We start from the raw sequence: 15,792 nt of genomic DNA on the forward strand, positions 1-15,792 counted from the left end.
CTTTTGTCTACCTTTTCCATTATTTCTCTAGGAGAGATTTCTAGATATGGAATTTCTAGATCAAGGACATACCTTTTCAAGAGAGAGAAATAATTCATATTAGCTTTTAATCATATGGTTATGGTTATTTGCTTTTTAAAATTTAATTTTTAAACTAAGTATAATTAATATACAGTGGTTTCAGGTGTACAATATAGCAATTCAGCCATTCTGTAGATTACTCATTACTCATCATGGTAAGTGTACTCTTAATCCCCTTCACCTATTTCACCCATCCTCCCACCCACCTCCTCTCTGGTAACCTTCTGTTTGTTCTCTATAATTAAGAGTTTATTTTTTTCTTTTTGTCTCTTTTTTCTTTGTTCATTTGTTTTATTTCTTAAATTCCACGTATAAGTGAAATCATGTGGTATTTGTTTTTCTCTGACTAATTTCACTTAGCATAACACCCTCTAGATGCATCCATGTTGTGGCAAATGATTTAATTAATTCTTTTTCATGGCTGAGCAATATTCCATTATATAAATATACCGTATCTTCTTTATCCATTCATCTATCGGTGGATACTTGGGTTGCTTCCATATCTCGGCTATTGTAAATAATGCTGCTATAGTTTTTTTTTTTTAAGTAGTGTATTTGAGTAATAATTTTTAAGACATAATTTATACTTATACTATATCTATCTTCTCAGATTATTTGTTTTCTATTAAAAACTATTACCCATAGTATAAGATCAGATTTTTAAAATAAGCCTTTTAAAACCACTACTGTGCAAGATGTGAAGGATCTGCACTTACCTCCCAATATCGTTTTGGGACAACCGGGTTGATCCAATCCTCCATTTGGGTAGAAGTCTATGTTTCCTAATGGCTCCTTGTAGCCCAGGGCTAGAGAAGAACATATTGTGCTTTTATTTTTGAACTTTTCACATTGCATAGTTCATTTGCTGGAAGGATATAGGCAGGGACTGTGTTGTTGTTGTTGTTATACCTATTTAAATATTTTGTCCAAAGTTACCCAGCTAGTTAGTTAGAAAGCAGTGATTTCCAACTAGGAGACTACGAAGACAGCAATGAAATTTATTTCCATTCTTTCTCTATAGGCAGGGGGTTTTGATCATTTATTCACAGCAGGTCTGATAAAATTATAGCATTTCTTCTTTATATTCCGGGAACCCTCAAATTGCGGGTGTTTCCTGGGCCTCTTAACTGCATTCATGTCAGTCTTTAATGAATAAGAAAAAAGAAAAAATGAACTTTTACTTTGTAAGAAACAAAATTTTTTAAATTGGAGACTTTCCTAGAAAATGGGGGCCAAAATAATTGTAGATTGATTTAATAACTGCTTATCCTCTTTAACCCTGTAACCACAAAATAATCAGTAAAGTGCTTGACTTGACTTAAACGATTATTTGTACACGTATACATATAGTGCACCATTGCAATAATAGCAGCTATTGTATACTGAGAACCTACACGTGTCTGTGGGCATGGTACTGGGTGCTGTACACACCTTTCTTCTCATTTTCACAATGTCTAAAAAGTGTCCACTGGTAAATTCAGATGAAGTGAGTTACAGATGATGACACTGAGGTTCAGAGGGCTTACTGAACTAAATGATACCACGGAGAGGACAGAACCTGGGATCTCAGCCCTGCCTCTGCCTGATGGCAAAGTTTATTCTCTTTCCTCAAAATTCACTCTCTCTCCAAGAATAAAAAAATAAATTACTCTATTCCATCAAGCATTAAAATGGATTGAGGGACTGCACTTTAGGAAGGTAATACTTTGCAAACTACATAGTAAGAATGCAGCCATTTCACAGAGACATTTCCTCTTAAGACCAGCAGTTGCTGAATATCACACCAGACAGCCTGTGACAGGGGACCAAGGGTTTTTCTTTTCGTGCAAAGACAGCAATTTCTTTCTTTCTTCCTTCCTTCCTTCCTCCCTCCCTCCCTTCCTTCCTTCCTTCCTTCCTTCCAAGATTTTATGTATTTATGTATTTAGAGACAGGGCACAAGGGGAGGAGCGGGGGAGCAGAGGGGGAGGGCTCCTGCGCTGAGCGTGGAGCCAGACACAGGGCTCGAACCACTGACCCTGAGAGCATGACCTGAGCTAAAATGAAGAGTTGGATGCTTAATAGACTAAGCCACCCAGGGGCCCCTGATCAAGGGGTTTTCAGGTTGTTGTATCAAAAAAAAGGATGTATTATTTTTTAAAAAGATTTTATTTATGTATTTGACACAAAGAGAGAGAGATATCACAAGTAGGCAGAGAATCAGGCAAGAGAGAGGGGGACGCAGGCTCCCCACTGAGCAGAGAGCCTGATAAGGGGCTTGATCCCAGGGCCCTGAAATCATGACCTAGGCTGAAGGCAGAGGCTTAACCCTCTGAGCCCCCAGACGCCCCCAAAGAGGGTTTATTATTAAAGACTACTCTGCTCTGTCCCCTCAGCCCTCCCCAGGTTCCTACTATGGCTCTTCTCTCAGATGTCTGGATATAAAGAGCCATCTTTAACATCACCCTAACCCCCATATCATGTACCCAACCCCATGATATCAGCACCAGGAAAGACAGAAATAGCCAGAAGATCCAGAGAGAGCTGGAGAGCTCCAGATGGCTCAAAATCGCTCTCCATAAAGACACAACACCTGAACACATCTTTCAGCTTAAGAAAATAATGAGAAAGAACCAAAAAAAAAACAGAAATCATGCATCCAAAGCCTGCTGCATATATGGAAACATTTGTCCACACAGTGTGCAAATAAATCAGCCTTGATTGGTCAAGATGACCACTTGAAAAATAAAAAAATGGGACACCTGGGTGGCTCAGTCATTAAGCTTCTGCCTTCAGCTCATGTAGTGATTCCCAGGGTCCTGGGATCCGCTCCACATCAGGCTCCCTGCTCAGCGGGAAGCCTGCTTCTCCCTCTACCACTCCCCCTGCTTGTGTTCCCTCTCTCACTGTGTCTTTCTCTGTCAAATAAATCATAAACAAACAAATAAATAAATAAATAAGAAACGTTGATGGGAAAAGCACCTCCACTCCAGCAAGACATCTCAGATGCCTACAGTAAACCAGTGTCCCTTCAGTGTTTCAGTGGGTTTGGAATCCTGACCTGCAGGAAAAGAGGGATCTGGAGGAACCTGAGCCAAACCCCCCTGAGATGACCCCTCAGGGGGAGACTCTTTAGGAGTGTGGGAGGGGGTTGCTCACAGACCCACAAGGACAGGACTGTTACCGTCAATGTCGGAATGGATGACATCAACAAACTGTGCGTCTCCAGGATCTAATCTGTCCTCAGGAGATCTCCCATTGTATAAAGGGCCCGCAGGGTCGAGACCTGGAAAGAAAACCGAGTCAGGTTGGCAGCCCCACACCATGAGTCACAAACGGCCAGGCTTTTGATCCCTCTGCAGGAGGCTGGCAAACAGGAGACAGGACACTCTCGGGTGGGCAAACACTCACATTCCCATCCCGCTTTGTCAGGCTTCTTCCCACAGCCCCATCGCCTTTTCCCACAGAACACATGGCTACCCCGGCCGTGCCCCCTGAGAATGGCATCCAGACACCATTAGGGGCTATGCCTTAGCAGGGCTCAAAGGCAGCAAGTGCCAGGGAGACCAGGGCAAGGGGATCAACCGGTTCATCAGGAAAAAAGCGCCTGAGGGTACTTTTGAAAAGCAGATGTTATACTTATGCATATTCCACCTTAAATGGTCCAGAAACCTCCCTCAACCTTTCCTTCTTGTTATTAATAAAACTCCTTTACGGTGTCAATTTTTATTCCTATATACTAGCTCATATGACCCACATCACAAGCCTGTGGGAGGCAGGGTAGCTATTATTCCCATTTTACAGATGCAGGAAGCAAGGCTCAGGGAGATCAAGTGTCTTCATCAGAGCCGCAGCCTCACAACGCAATGACCTCTCTCTGTTGACCTCTTGGTTTCATCGCACTGGGTTTGGCAAGCGCGGTGGGAAAGTGTGAAGCTCACTGGTCAGGCCAGCTATCAGCAAGGGAAATAAAGTGGGTGTCAGTTCCTGTAGAACTAACCCACCTCACAACTGCCTGGGCTAACTTCTTGCCTTAGGTCCGTGTGAGCTGGGCGTTCCTAACCCTCAGCTGGAAAAACAAGAGTGCAGCCCCCGTGATGTTGTAACCACAAACTAAAAGCTTTAAATGAAAACACAGTTCCCAAAGGCCTGGCTTTCTAGAAACCCACCTGGAGTGAAGAAGACTCCAAGGGATGTCTCAGAGCCCTGAGTCTATGAAAGTCATTTTAAATGGCATCTTCTATCCCCTGGTGTTAGAGATAAAATCCAAGAGATGGCATTCTTGCCTGACTTCCCAGGTTCTGGCCTCAATCTTGCTATTTCTCCTCTCCCAACTCCCTCGCTTCCTCGGGACCTATCTTGATCAGCCTCCCTTATCTTTCTCATCCCCACCCTCTAGCTTTTCTTCTTTGCTTGGCTCTCCACTGAAACTGATGTGGGTAGAGATGGACCAACACTCTGACACCCAAGTCCACAGGACATTCTCCACACACCAAGAAAAACTCAGGACCTTAGAAAGAGTTTGCTGAGGAATTCTCCCTTCCCCCCATAAGACAGCAGCACTTCTGGTCTAAGGAAATGAACAGTGAGGGCCCCAGTGTATAGCAGCCTTCAGATCCGCAGCAGAGAAATCGGCCAACTACACACGTTCAAACCAGAGCAATTTTGAGATGGATCAGGGTGCTACTGATTATTATTACATCAGGACACACAAATGGAGATGGGGATAGGAAGCGTGGATATATGATCACCTTGGTGACAATTCATAACACATAATCAGCTTACAATGTCAGCCAAAAATCACAGTTAAAGTGCCCTTAAAAAGCTATATAATTTGTGTGGACAGAGACCATTGGAAGAGAAGAGATGTGACTTGGGGCCCCAAACACAACACCAGCCAGCTATGTGACTTTAAGTATGTCATTTTACTTCTCTAAACCTCAGGGGTTTTTGTTTGTTTTGTTTTGTTTTGTTTTTTAATCTGCAAAATGGAGGTAGAATTAACAGCTACTTCAGAAGACTTATTAAAGGACTCCTGGATCTGAATCCAGAACATTTTGAGATTATTACAGAACAGAAACAAAATGGGAAAATGGAGCTCTTCTTTATTGCTCAAAGATCATCAGAAAAGTGTCTAGGTGGTGCTCATTGACTTTTATTACAGCATTAACCAATCTGAGAATTTGATGAAAGCCTTAGACCTCTCCCCAGACAGACAGACAGACAGACATCCAACAGAGACCTCTCTGCAGACAGACATCTGACATTTTGCGTGCGGTTGCAGGGGCCTCATTTTCCCATCCCCAACTTCTCTGTGAACTCCCCAAGGCAATGCTGTCCCATAAAGGTATAATGTGAGCTACATATATCATTTAAAAATTTCTAGAAGCCAATTTAAAAAGTAAATAGAAATAAGGAGAATTAATTTGATAACGACACACTGTATTTAACCCCACTTAGTTAACCTGGCATATCCAGAATATTATCATTTTAACATGTAATCAATATATTTGAGATTTTTTTTTAAAAGATTTTATCCATTTATTTGACAGACAGAGATCACAAGTAGGCAGAGAGGCAGGCAGAGAGAGAGAGAGGAGGAAGCAGGCTCCCCACAGAGCATAGAGCCCGATGTGGGGCTCGATCCCAGGACCCTAGGATCATGACCTGAGCTGAAGGTAGAGGCTTTAACCCACTGAGCCACCCAGGCATCCTGAGATTTTTTTAATATCGCTTTTTAACCTAGTCTTTGAAATCCAGTGTGTGTCTTCCACTCATAGAACATCTCGGTCTGTATTAGTCACATTTCAAGGGCTCAGTGGCTGCATGTAGCTAGTGGCTACTGGACTGGACAGCATAGCTCCAAGGTCATTTCTCAAAGTAGGGTGTTCGGACCACTTGCATCTTCTGCTTAATGGTGGACTCCTGGACCCTGACCCCAGAGTGCTGGTTCAGCAAGTTGGCCTTGTAACCAGCACCCCTAAGGGGATTTGGGCACACCCTTAAGTTTGAGAAGCAAAAGCAATGTTTTATCAAGTGATGTAGGTACTTGGAATATTGTAAAATCCACTTCCGCTCCACCATTTGTAAATGTAAATGTAATGTAAATACGCTCCACTCATTGTGTAAATGAGAAACAGGGGGTGCCTGGCTGGCTCAGTCAGTAGAGCACGCTACTCTTAATCTCACGGTCATGAGTTCCAGCGCCACGTTGGGCAGGGAGCCTATTTAAAATTAAAAAAGAAAAACAATGACATTAAGAAGTTAATGAGAAATAAAACAAGGAAAGGTTCCTTGAGAGAAAAAGCGAGAAGAAGGGCAGATGAATGGAGAGAAATGGAGGAAATGAAGCAGCCATTATGTCTAGCTAATTAACAAGCAGACCCATCCACTGTGGGGGAGTTGGGTGTGAACGGTGTCCTTGGCAACAGGCCCAATTCCCAACCCAGAGTCCAGTGAGGCCAGTCCGAAAAGTTGGTGAGAGGTGAGCAGACCAGAGAACCGCTTCGCCCCGAAGCTGCTCTGGGCGACAGCTGAGACTGACTGCAGGGATCAGAAAGGATGAGGCATCTGAAGAACATAGGGAAGTCAGGGGACCCAGAAGACTGAACTGTGAACCATTAGCGGTGTTCCGGCCGCAGAGCAGGGCCATGTGGGCCCAGAGTGGAAGGCGGGCTGGCTTGGGGATTCCCATCCATGGTCAGAAGCCAGGTTAAACTGCACTCTCATTCACAGTAGTGGTAGGAACAGGTTTGTTAGGAGCGAAATGGGGGGTGAGACAGAATGAGGCAGTGGTGGGCTGGATTCTGCTAGGGCCAGTACTGGACAGCAGACTTTGTTCATTTCTTCCCAAACTTTGTGGCTGGCCATGTCAGGCTGGCAGCTTGAAATCAGCAGTGGTGAGCATATTCAAACCATGGAGATCAGCAAACACTACAAATCCAGAATTTGGGGGGAAGAGACTGGGGAGAGCTGTTCTGGTTCTTAACATACCACCAGGAAAAGCCCCACCCACCAGAAGAAGAGCTCCCAACAGATAATGGACACAAGCGGATTCAGGCTATCTGTCCTTTGATCCCATAAGGGAAATGAAACTTTTTTTTTTAAAGATTTTATTTATGTATTTGAGAGAGAGCAAGAGAGAGAGAGACAGTACGAGTGGAGGGAAGGGAAGAGGGACAAGCAGACTACCTGTTGAGTGCGGAGCCCTGTGCAGGGCTCGATCCCAGGACCCTGAGACCATGACCTGAGCTGAAAGCAGACGCTTAACCCACTGAGCCACCCAGATGCCCCAGGAAATGAAACTTTTTACAAAGGACATGTTGCTTTCTAAAACATAAAAATAATAATGTTAAAAACTTAAAAAGAGCTTGGCCTCCCTAGGAAACAGGTAAAAAGATGAGGGTGACCTTGGCTACTTTCGCTGAGGTGAAAGTGAGAAAAAAAGAACCAGGAAAAACAAAACAATGTGACCTTGAGTAGCAGGGCTAGAGGAGACACCTGTGATGTGTGTGTGTGTGAGAGAGAGAGAGACAGAGACAGAGACAGAGACGGAGAGAGAGCAAATGAGAATGACTTGCTCAGAGCTACCAGTCAAGCAGCACATTCAGACTGCAATGCTTAAAGTTTACCTCACAAATACAGTTGGTTTGAATCTCTCCTTCCTCTGTTCACTTCTACCCTCCAGATTCCCTAGATTGAAAATAGCTCTTTCTGTGTGAGATGGATTCTGGGAAAGGTATGAATGTGGGGAGAAGCCCTGAGTCTCTGAAACAGAAAGCCTCCCTCAGCCTGTCCTCTGTGGCTGTGGAAAGTTACTGGAGCAGCAGGCAAGAGAACCCAGCAAGAAAGCCTTTGTTTGGGGTTCCACCTGCTGTGTTTCTGAGCTTTCATTTGGCTTTGCCCTGAAAGCTGATATTCAGAGAGTAAAACCCACTATCAAAATTCCCATCTCATTTTTCTATCATGAGACTCCAGCTGTGTCTGGAGATGGAAACATATTAGGTATGTGGCTCAGGTTATCTCAGATTAAGTGAAAGGGAGATGGCTATCTGTTTGAAGGGCACAGACCAAATCCCCAAGGGCCATAGTTGTATTTTCTAACCAGAAGAGAAAGAAAGTTACCACCAATCTTTTCTACGGAATATACAATTTACCAAGTGTTTTTATTTTACTATGTATTTTATTAAATAATAACCTAAAGTCAGTATTATCAGGGTCTCTCCTTTGCACAAGAGGACACACACTCAGAGGGGTTAAGTAATTGGAAGAGCTGGCTTTGAACCCAAGGACTTGGACAGCCCGTATCATGTTCCCTCAGTGAACACCGAGCCCAGGCTGACTAACACACACCCATTCAAAGAAGACTTACCTGTAATTCTCCCCAGCTGTCCTTTGTACATCTTTCCAACAAAGCCAGCTATGTGGGCTCCTAGACTTACTCCAATCATATAAATGTCATCAAAAGAAGCTCCTTGTGCCTGGAATTTCAAGAGGTCCATCATTATAAATTGGAAGGGGCCAAGGAGTTGACAACATTTGTAGAAACTCCCTAAACTTGATTTTGGATACAGTTCTTAGGAAAAATATTTCTAAGCAACTTATACCTATGAACTCAAATGTCACAACAACCCCACAAAGTAAATGCCATTCTTCTGATTATACAGAAGAGGAAATGGAGGCCCAGAATCAAAGTAACCTGCCCAATATCAGGCAGGTGGGAAGGGGCAGAGCAGAAGTCAAACCAGTCTGTTCAACTCTGAGTCTGGGCCTTAACCTTTATGCCACGGTGGCTCCATTCATGCTTCTGCTAGAAATCAAGCTGAGGCATCTCTAAATTGAGGAGACATCTCTAAATTTCAGCTCTAAATTGAGGAGAAGGGCAAAGAAACATTTTGGTGAACTCCTTTATCTTCATGCTGGCTCAGTTAATGAAGTCACCATGGACAGAGAAGGAAGGAAGGAAGGAAAGAAAGGGGTGGGGGTGAGGCAACACTGCAGTGGGCTGGGACAGCCCGTGGTGAGTCATGCTAGTATTACTCACTTTCCCAGGGTTGTGGCATTAAGTGAGAAGCTTGTAAGAAAATTCTGCTGCCCCTGGCCACAGTGGCCACCAGGCCTGATTGTCTCTGAGATAGTTTTCATATAAAGTCACTTTTTTGTGGTTGTTATTTGGTTTTGGTTTTGGTTTTTTGTAAAGGGGGCAATTCCTGAGATAGATCGCTAAATAAAATTTAAGATTTATTTAATCTTCGTGAGTCTTCCAAAAATATAAATCACACACACACACAAATCTCTCATCAGATCATGTCTATCCGTTTTGTCAGTAAATTTTAGGTAAGTAACTGGGTCAGTAAATTTTAGGCATTTCTAGAAAAAGGCATAACTCTAGAAGATGTAGAAACTCTAACACAGTGAAGCCAGAAAACCCCTAGACAGAACCTCTCTTACCTATTTATCTTACACCTTTATGTGAAATAGAAAAAGATATCCCTCTTGAAGACACTTAACTGTTACTGCTGGGGAAAATATCATAACAAATATATAGATCTACAATGTATAGCATGACAATGGTGCTCCCTTAGATGGGTGTCCTGTGCAGTGCACAACTTGCACAACCATACCTATGGGCCTTCCCTCCAGCTGTGCTCTCTACCTTCCCTGGGGCTTAATTGGGTTTTCAAAATAGTTCCTCTGTTCACTGCAGATATCTCTTGGTTTTAAATCTCCAGATAATAGGCTAGTTTCAATTTGGCCCTGAATCATATAAGAAAATTGTCTCTTACCAACAGCTTGGCGATAAATCCCTTCAAGATTGTTGCTACTTTTCTGGTCTTACTGGAGGCATGGTTGTATATTACAGTTGTAGCTCCTCGATTCCAATCAACAACAACCACATTCATGTCTTCTACATAAAGCAAACCCTGTACTAAGTCCTCCATCCAAACTGGAGCAGAGCCTGTAGGCCTGAATCCATGGATAATGAAGGTGGTTTTCTTGGTCACATTCAAGTTCCCCAAAAATGTGGAGTTGATGACTTGTGCACAGGTCTGGTTTTTTCTTGTGTAGAGCATCAACTTCACATTCAGTCCTGTACCGACCACAGCACTGTGGAAGCTCAGTCTGGTGAATGAAGGACATGTTTCATCTGTGTCTGAAAATAAAAATTAGATGGCATCATGATGGCTCTTTCCTTACTTGGGCACCAAGCAAACGTGCTGCCCTACATTCACTGGCCTTCTTTCTGTGCTTCACAGCACCCAGCAGGAAACTGGATCTAGTTGAATGAAACTGCAAAGTCATATCTGATTCAGCACACGTAAGTAGTGACTTCCTTTTCATTGGGAAAAACATTTTTTCAAATCTTACTCTCCTTCAAGATCTAGCCCAAAAGTTACCTCAATGAAACCTACTCCAACCCTTCTAGCTTTAAATACTATCTTTCATCCCAGAACTCCCCCAAATCACTGTATGTACCTCATTGACAGCACAATGAAAATACCCATAGGGGTGTATTATGGGTATTTATGGACATGTGTGTCTGTTTTGCTGGGTCACCTCCTTGGCATGGGTGTCCTATAATCTGTGTATCCCTCACAATGCAGAGCACATAGTAGAGGTCTCAGTAACTGCATCTGCATGGTCCAAACACCTCTTTCCTTGTCTAGAGCACCTTCCTGGGACAACAGTGGAAGAAGTGATGTGCTCTGCCCTGAGCCTTTCAATAGCATCTGAAATAGCTGACCATGGTGCCTTCTTGAACCCTCTCCTCATTCTTCAAGCGTTCATCCTGCTGCATAATCTCTAAGGATGGACTTCGGAGAAACATTGGGGATAGGGTGGAAGCAAAAGTTGAGGCTGGAGCATACTGTTACAGCAGAAAGTAAGAGATTATTTAAAAACTCGGGATGCCTGGGTGGCTCAGTCGGTTCAGTGTCTGCCTTCGGCTTAGGTCATAATCTGGGGTCCTGGGATCGGGTCCGTCATCAGGCTCCTTGTGCTTCTCTCTCTGCCTGCCACTCCCCCTGCTTGTGCACACTCTCCCTCTCTGATTCCCCCCAACAAACAAATAGAAATAAAACCAAAGAGATAAATAGATAAGTAAATAAGTAAATAAATAAATAAATAAAGATGTGTCAGAAGGACACAGGAAGCCAGATTGAAAGGACTTCCACTGTCCAGATCTGGGATATTTGAGCACTACATAATTAAGGACAGTAATGGTTTATGGACCTTTGGAGAAAATTAGGGATCTCTAATTCCATAACAAACAGACAAGCAAAGAAATAAATCAATGGAAGCAAGGATGACTCTTGCGGTATAGTGCTGAATGCAAGCTGGAAAATGAGTGAATGCTGGGGGTAAAACTCATCGTTTTGCAGTCATCACAATAAAGATTGGTTAGGCAAGAGTTATTAGTGAACACTAAACTGAGGAGGTGGTTATTTTGAGAAGGAGCATATACGTATGGTCTTAAACTCTGTCCCACAGATTGATAATTAGTAAGTAGGCAGAAAGAAGTAACTATACAATGGAGAAATAGAACAACACCTTGACTAGGTTATCAAACTGAACGTTACCAACGAGGGGCAGACAGACACATGGGGCTCTAGCTGTAGTATTACAGTGGGGAATGCATAACCTGAACCTAACCCCAGGGAAAAAAAATCAAACAAACACAAAATGAGGAATATTCTTTTTTTTTTTTTTTTTTTTTTTAAAGAACTGTAGGGTTTGGGTGTGGTGTAACCCTGGCCCGCGCTACAGAGAAGGGGGCTTGCAGTGCCAAAAAAATGCTTTTTTTTTTTTTAAGATTTTATTTATTTATTTGAGAGAGAGGGAGGGAGAGACTACAAGCAGGAGGAGAAGCAGAGGGAGGAAGAATCTCAAGCAGACTTCATGCTGAGCACAGAGCCCACTGCGATGCTCCATCCTATGACCTGAGATCATGACCTGAGCCAAAACCAAGAGTCACATGCTCAACTGATGGAGCCAGCCAGGTGCCCCCACAAAAAATCCTTAAAGAAAAAATTTTTTTAAAGATTCAAAATAAAAAGGGACCTGTATTCTTTAAAAAGATCGATGTCATAAAGGACAAAGAAAAGCTGTGGAAATTTCTAGATTAAAGAAGACTGAAGAGATCGTATAAACACATGCAATATCTGGTCATCGATTGGATTCTGTAATGGAAGAAAAAATGTCATGCAAGAAATTATTGGATCAATTTACAAAATTGGGATATGAACACTAAATTAGATAAAAGTATGGTATCAGCATTATATTAATTGAGGTTGATAACCACAGTGGTTACATAGCAGAAAATCCTAATTCTTAGCAAATACAGCTCAAGTATTTACTAAATGAATGCCCAATTTATTCTCAAATGGTTCAGAAAAAAAAATTGGGACAGACAGATGACAGCAAATGATAAAGCATGCATCGCCAGATGTTAACAGTAGGTGAATCCGTGTAAGGGTTATTGGTGTTCTGAATTTTTTTTTTTAATTCTTGTAGTTTTTCTGCAAGTTTGAAATTATTTCCAAGTAAAACACTTAAATGGAAGGAGAAAGAACGGGGGACAGAGCCATATCAGCGAGATGCAAAATGGGAGTGAGGTTGTGATTCTGATATCAGAAAATGAAAATAGGTAAGAATGCTGAAGTCTTCTATTTGAAAGGCAACAGGGGGGCGCCTGGGTGGCTCGGTGGGTTAGGCCTCTGCCTTCGGCTCGGGTCATGATCTCAGGGTCCTGGGATCGAGTCCCGCATCGGGCTCTCTGCTCAGCGGGGAGCCTGCTTCCTCCTCTCTCTGCCTGCCTGCCTCTCTGCCTACTGTGATCTCTGTCTGTCAAATAAATAAATAAAATCTTAAAAAAAAAAAAAAAGAAAGGCAACAGGGAGTTGGAAATAAACTAAAGATCAACATGCAAGGTGAAAGAGGGGCTAGGAAGGAAGGAGGGCTTTGGGGTCCTTGGATACTGAAACAGGGTCTTACTTCTGCAACATTATGTAAGGTCTTGATCAAGAACCACAGTCAAGGGGCACCTGGGTGGCTCAGTGGGTTAAGCCTCTGCCTTCAGCTCAGGTCCTGATCCTGCTATCCTGGGACTGAGCCCTGAGTCATTTTCTCTGCTCAGCAGGGAGACTGCTTCTCCCTCCTCCTCTGCCCCTCCCTCGTCCTCTGTCCTCCCTCTCCCTCTGTCTCCTCCCCCACTCTGACTCAAGTTCTCCCTAGTCTGTTCTCTCAACTGATAAATCTTAAAAAAAAAACAAAAACAAAAACACAATCAAGCAAAAGTTAAAAGTAAACTTCTAATCGACACTGGCATGCTGATCCAAAATACAATGTTTGGGAAGACTGGTTTTTTAAAATCACAAAAATTACCTGGAACTATGTTATGCTCTCCTCTATCCTATTTGGCTGAGAGAGAAGAGCCAAGTCGGAGGTGAAGTGGAGCAGCAATCAGCCCCAGGTGCAAGCTGGAGATGGCCCCCCCCTTTTTTTTAATATTTCATTTTTTAATTTATCTGACAAAGAGAGAGAGAGAGATCACAAGTAGGCAGAGAGGGGCAGAGAGAGAGGGGGAAGCAGGCTCCCCGCTGAGCAGGGAGCCCGACACAGGGCTCGATCCCAGGACCCTGAGACCATGACCTGAGCCACAGGCAGAGGCTTACCCCACTGAGCCACCCAAGCGGCCCTGGAGATCGTCCTTTAGGATATTTGGGAGAGGGGCAAGGTCCTATGGATGACCACTCTTTGTGGGAGGGAATAGGAGAAGACTATTGACTTGCAGCGGGTCAACAGGAGACTAGAGGGCCTTGAGGAGCACCTGTCCTATCTTCCTCCAATAGAAATTTAAGAACCATTCACCCCAGAGCCTTTATTCTCAGTGAATCTACCCAGGAATAACTCTCCCCTCATTCTGAGCCTCAGAACAGACTTCATCCTGGCATCTCTACCCTTTCTTAATAACCTGGGGCCATTCAGGGGCCCCTAGGTGGCCCACTTGGTTAAGCGTCTGACTCTTGGTTTTGCTCAGGTTGTGATCTCAGGGTTCTGAGATCAAGCCCTGTGTCAGGCTCTGTGCTCAGTGCAGAGTCTGCTTGGGACTCTCTCTCCCTTTCCCCCCAACCCTGTGCTTGCTCTCTTTCTTTCTTATATAACTAGATAAATCTTTTTTTAAAAACTAACCTGGGTCCATTCATGTATGCTTTTATTTGAAACTTCCTGCAAAGGGTCCGGTATTCAGCAATGAATGAAGTTCCAAAACAGAATGAGCAGAAGCAGCTCAAACAGAAGGTTAAAAATTGAGGTTTTGAAATGCCTCACTCCAGAAAAAAACTGGTTAAAAATTGAGCCCCGTACTCACATATTCCTCTGTTTGCTCTGGCATGGATAGAGAGGCATGTTCACAACTGTCTATCCTCCCTTCTCCCCCAGCTTTATTGAGATATAACTGACAAGTAACATTGTGTAAGTTTAAGTTGTAAAGCAGGATGATTTGATAGAGGTGTATATTGTAAAATGATTTCCACAATAAGGTTAACAGACCCATCGTCTCACATAGTACATGTTTTCGTGTGTGTGTGGTGTGTGTGTGTGTGTGTGTGTGTGGCAAGAACATTTAAGATCTACACTCTTAGCAAATTTCAAGGATACAGTACAGTATAATTAACTACAGTCACTATGTTGTGCATTAAGTGGAAGACCTTACTCACCTACGTAACCATTCTCCCCACCTCCTGGCCCTTTCCATTTTTTTCCTTCCTATGGATTGCACGCTCCTGGAGAACATGGACTGAAACTTGTCTGGTGTTTGTAGAGCAAGACCAGAGCAAATAACTGACTCTTGAATTAGTCATTTTACAGAAGAGGAGGTGTCACGAGGTAGGGCTGAGCCTCTTGATCTTAGCCACCAGTAAAACAGGGCTTTGTTCCTAGTTGTGCAACTGACTCACCAGGCAACCTGGGGAAATTACATCATCTTTCACTTGCCACCTACCTGCCCAAGAGAGGAATGCTGTAGAGATTAATTATGAATGAGGTCATATTGGGGAAGATAGAGATCCCTTTCTGAAGAAGGGGACTATTTAATTGCTAGTTCTGTTCATTTTGAGCCATATTAGGTCAGTGTGTCAAAAGTCACATATCTGGGTCATTGGAAGGCTCAAACTAGAATCATGAAGTTTGGGCCAGAGTTATTCTGAGCCCATGTACCACTTTCCATGTCTATGGAATGGCTCAACCAACCTCTCTGACTTGCTGAGTCTTTACTGGACCCCTTACAATGGACAGTTACGGAAGGGCAAGAAGGACAGAACAAGTGGATTTTTATTTCTTTTTTAAAAGTAGGCTCCATGTCCAGTGTAGAGCCCAGTGCGGGGCTTGAACTCTCAAACTTGACATCAGACCTAAGCAGAGATCAAGAGTTGGACACTTAACTGACTGAGCCACTCAGGTGTCCCCAGAGCAAGTGGATTTTTATTTTCATTTGCTAGAAACACTCTGATTTCATATATATTTTAACGTCTTATTTTTATAATGGCATTGGGCTCTGGAGAAGCCCATTGTAAATACTGAGTGAAAAATGAATTTCCTTGTTCCTCTCTCTCAGTACAAAATACTATAACAGCTTAATATTTTTTCTCTCTCATTCTCAGAGGAAACATACAATCGCTCAGTAAGTCTACCCTCCCCTAGGTTCTGGATCAGGTGGCATTTTAGAGGGTGAGT

At 43.2% G+C, this 15,792-nt stretch overlaps 1 protein-coding gene across 1 annotated transcript in view; it reads right to left on the minus strand.

Moving 5' to 3' along the window:
* The window catches only part of LIPH (lipase H), a 45,848-nt gene that overhangs the window by 16,866 nt on the left and 13,190 nt on the right, over window positions 1-15,792 (minus strand). The window contains exons 2-5 of the mRNA XM_047732197.1: window positions 9,846-10,213; window positions 8,432-8,540; window positions 3,245-3,346; window positions 798-887 (exon numbers count right to left, since the gene is read on the minus strand). Coding sequence (XP_047588153.1) covers window positions 798-887; window positions 3,245-3,346; window positions 8,432-8,540; window positions 9,846-10,213 — 669 coding nt within the window. The remainder of the gene's footprint in view (window positions 1-797; window positions 888-3,244; window positions 3,347-8,431; window positions 8,541-9,845; window positions 10,214-15,792) is intronic.

The sequence above is a fragment of the Lutra lutra genome, chromosome 1 (genome assembly GCF_902655055.1).
Source record: "Lutra lutra chromosome 1, mLutLut1.2, whole genome shotgun sequence".
NCBI lineage: Eukaryota > Metazoa > Chordata > Mammalia > Carnivora > Mustelidae > Lutra > Lutra lutra.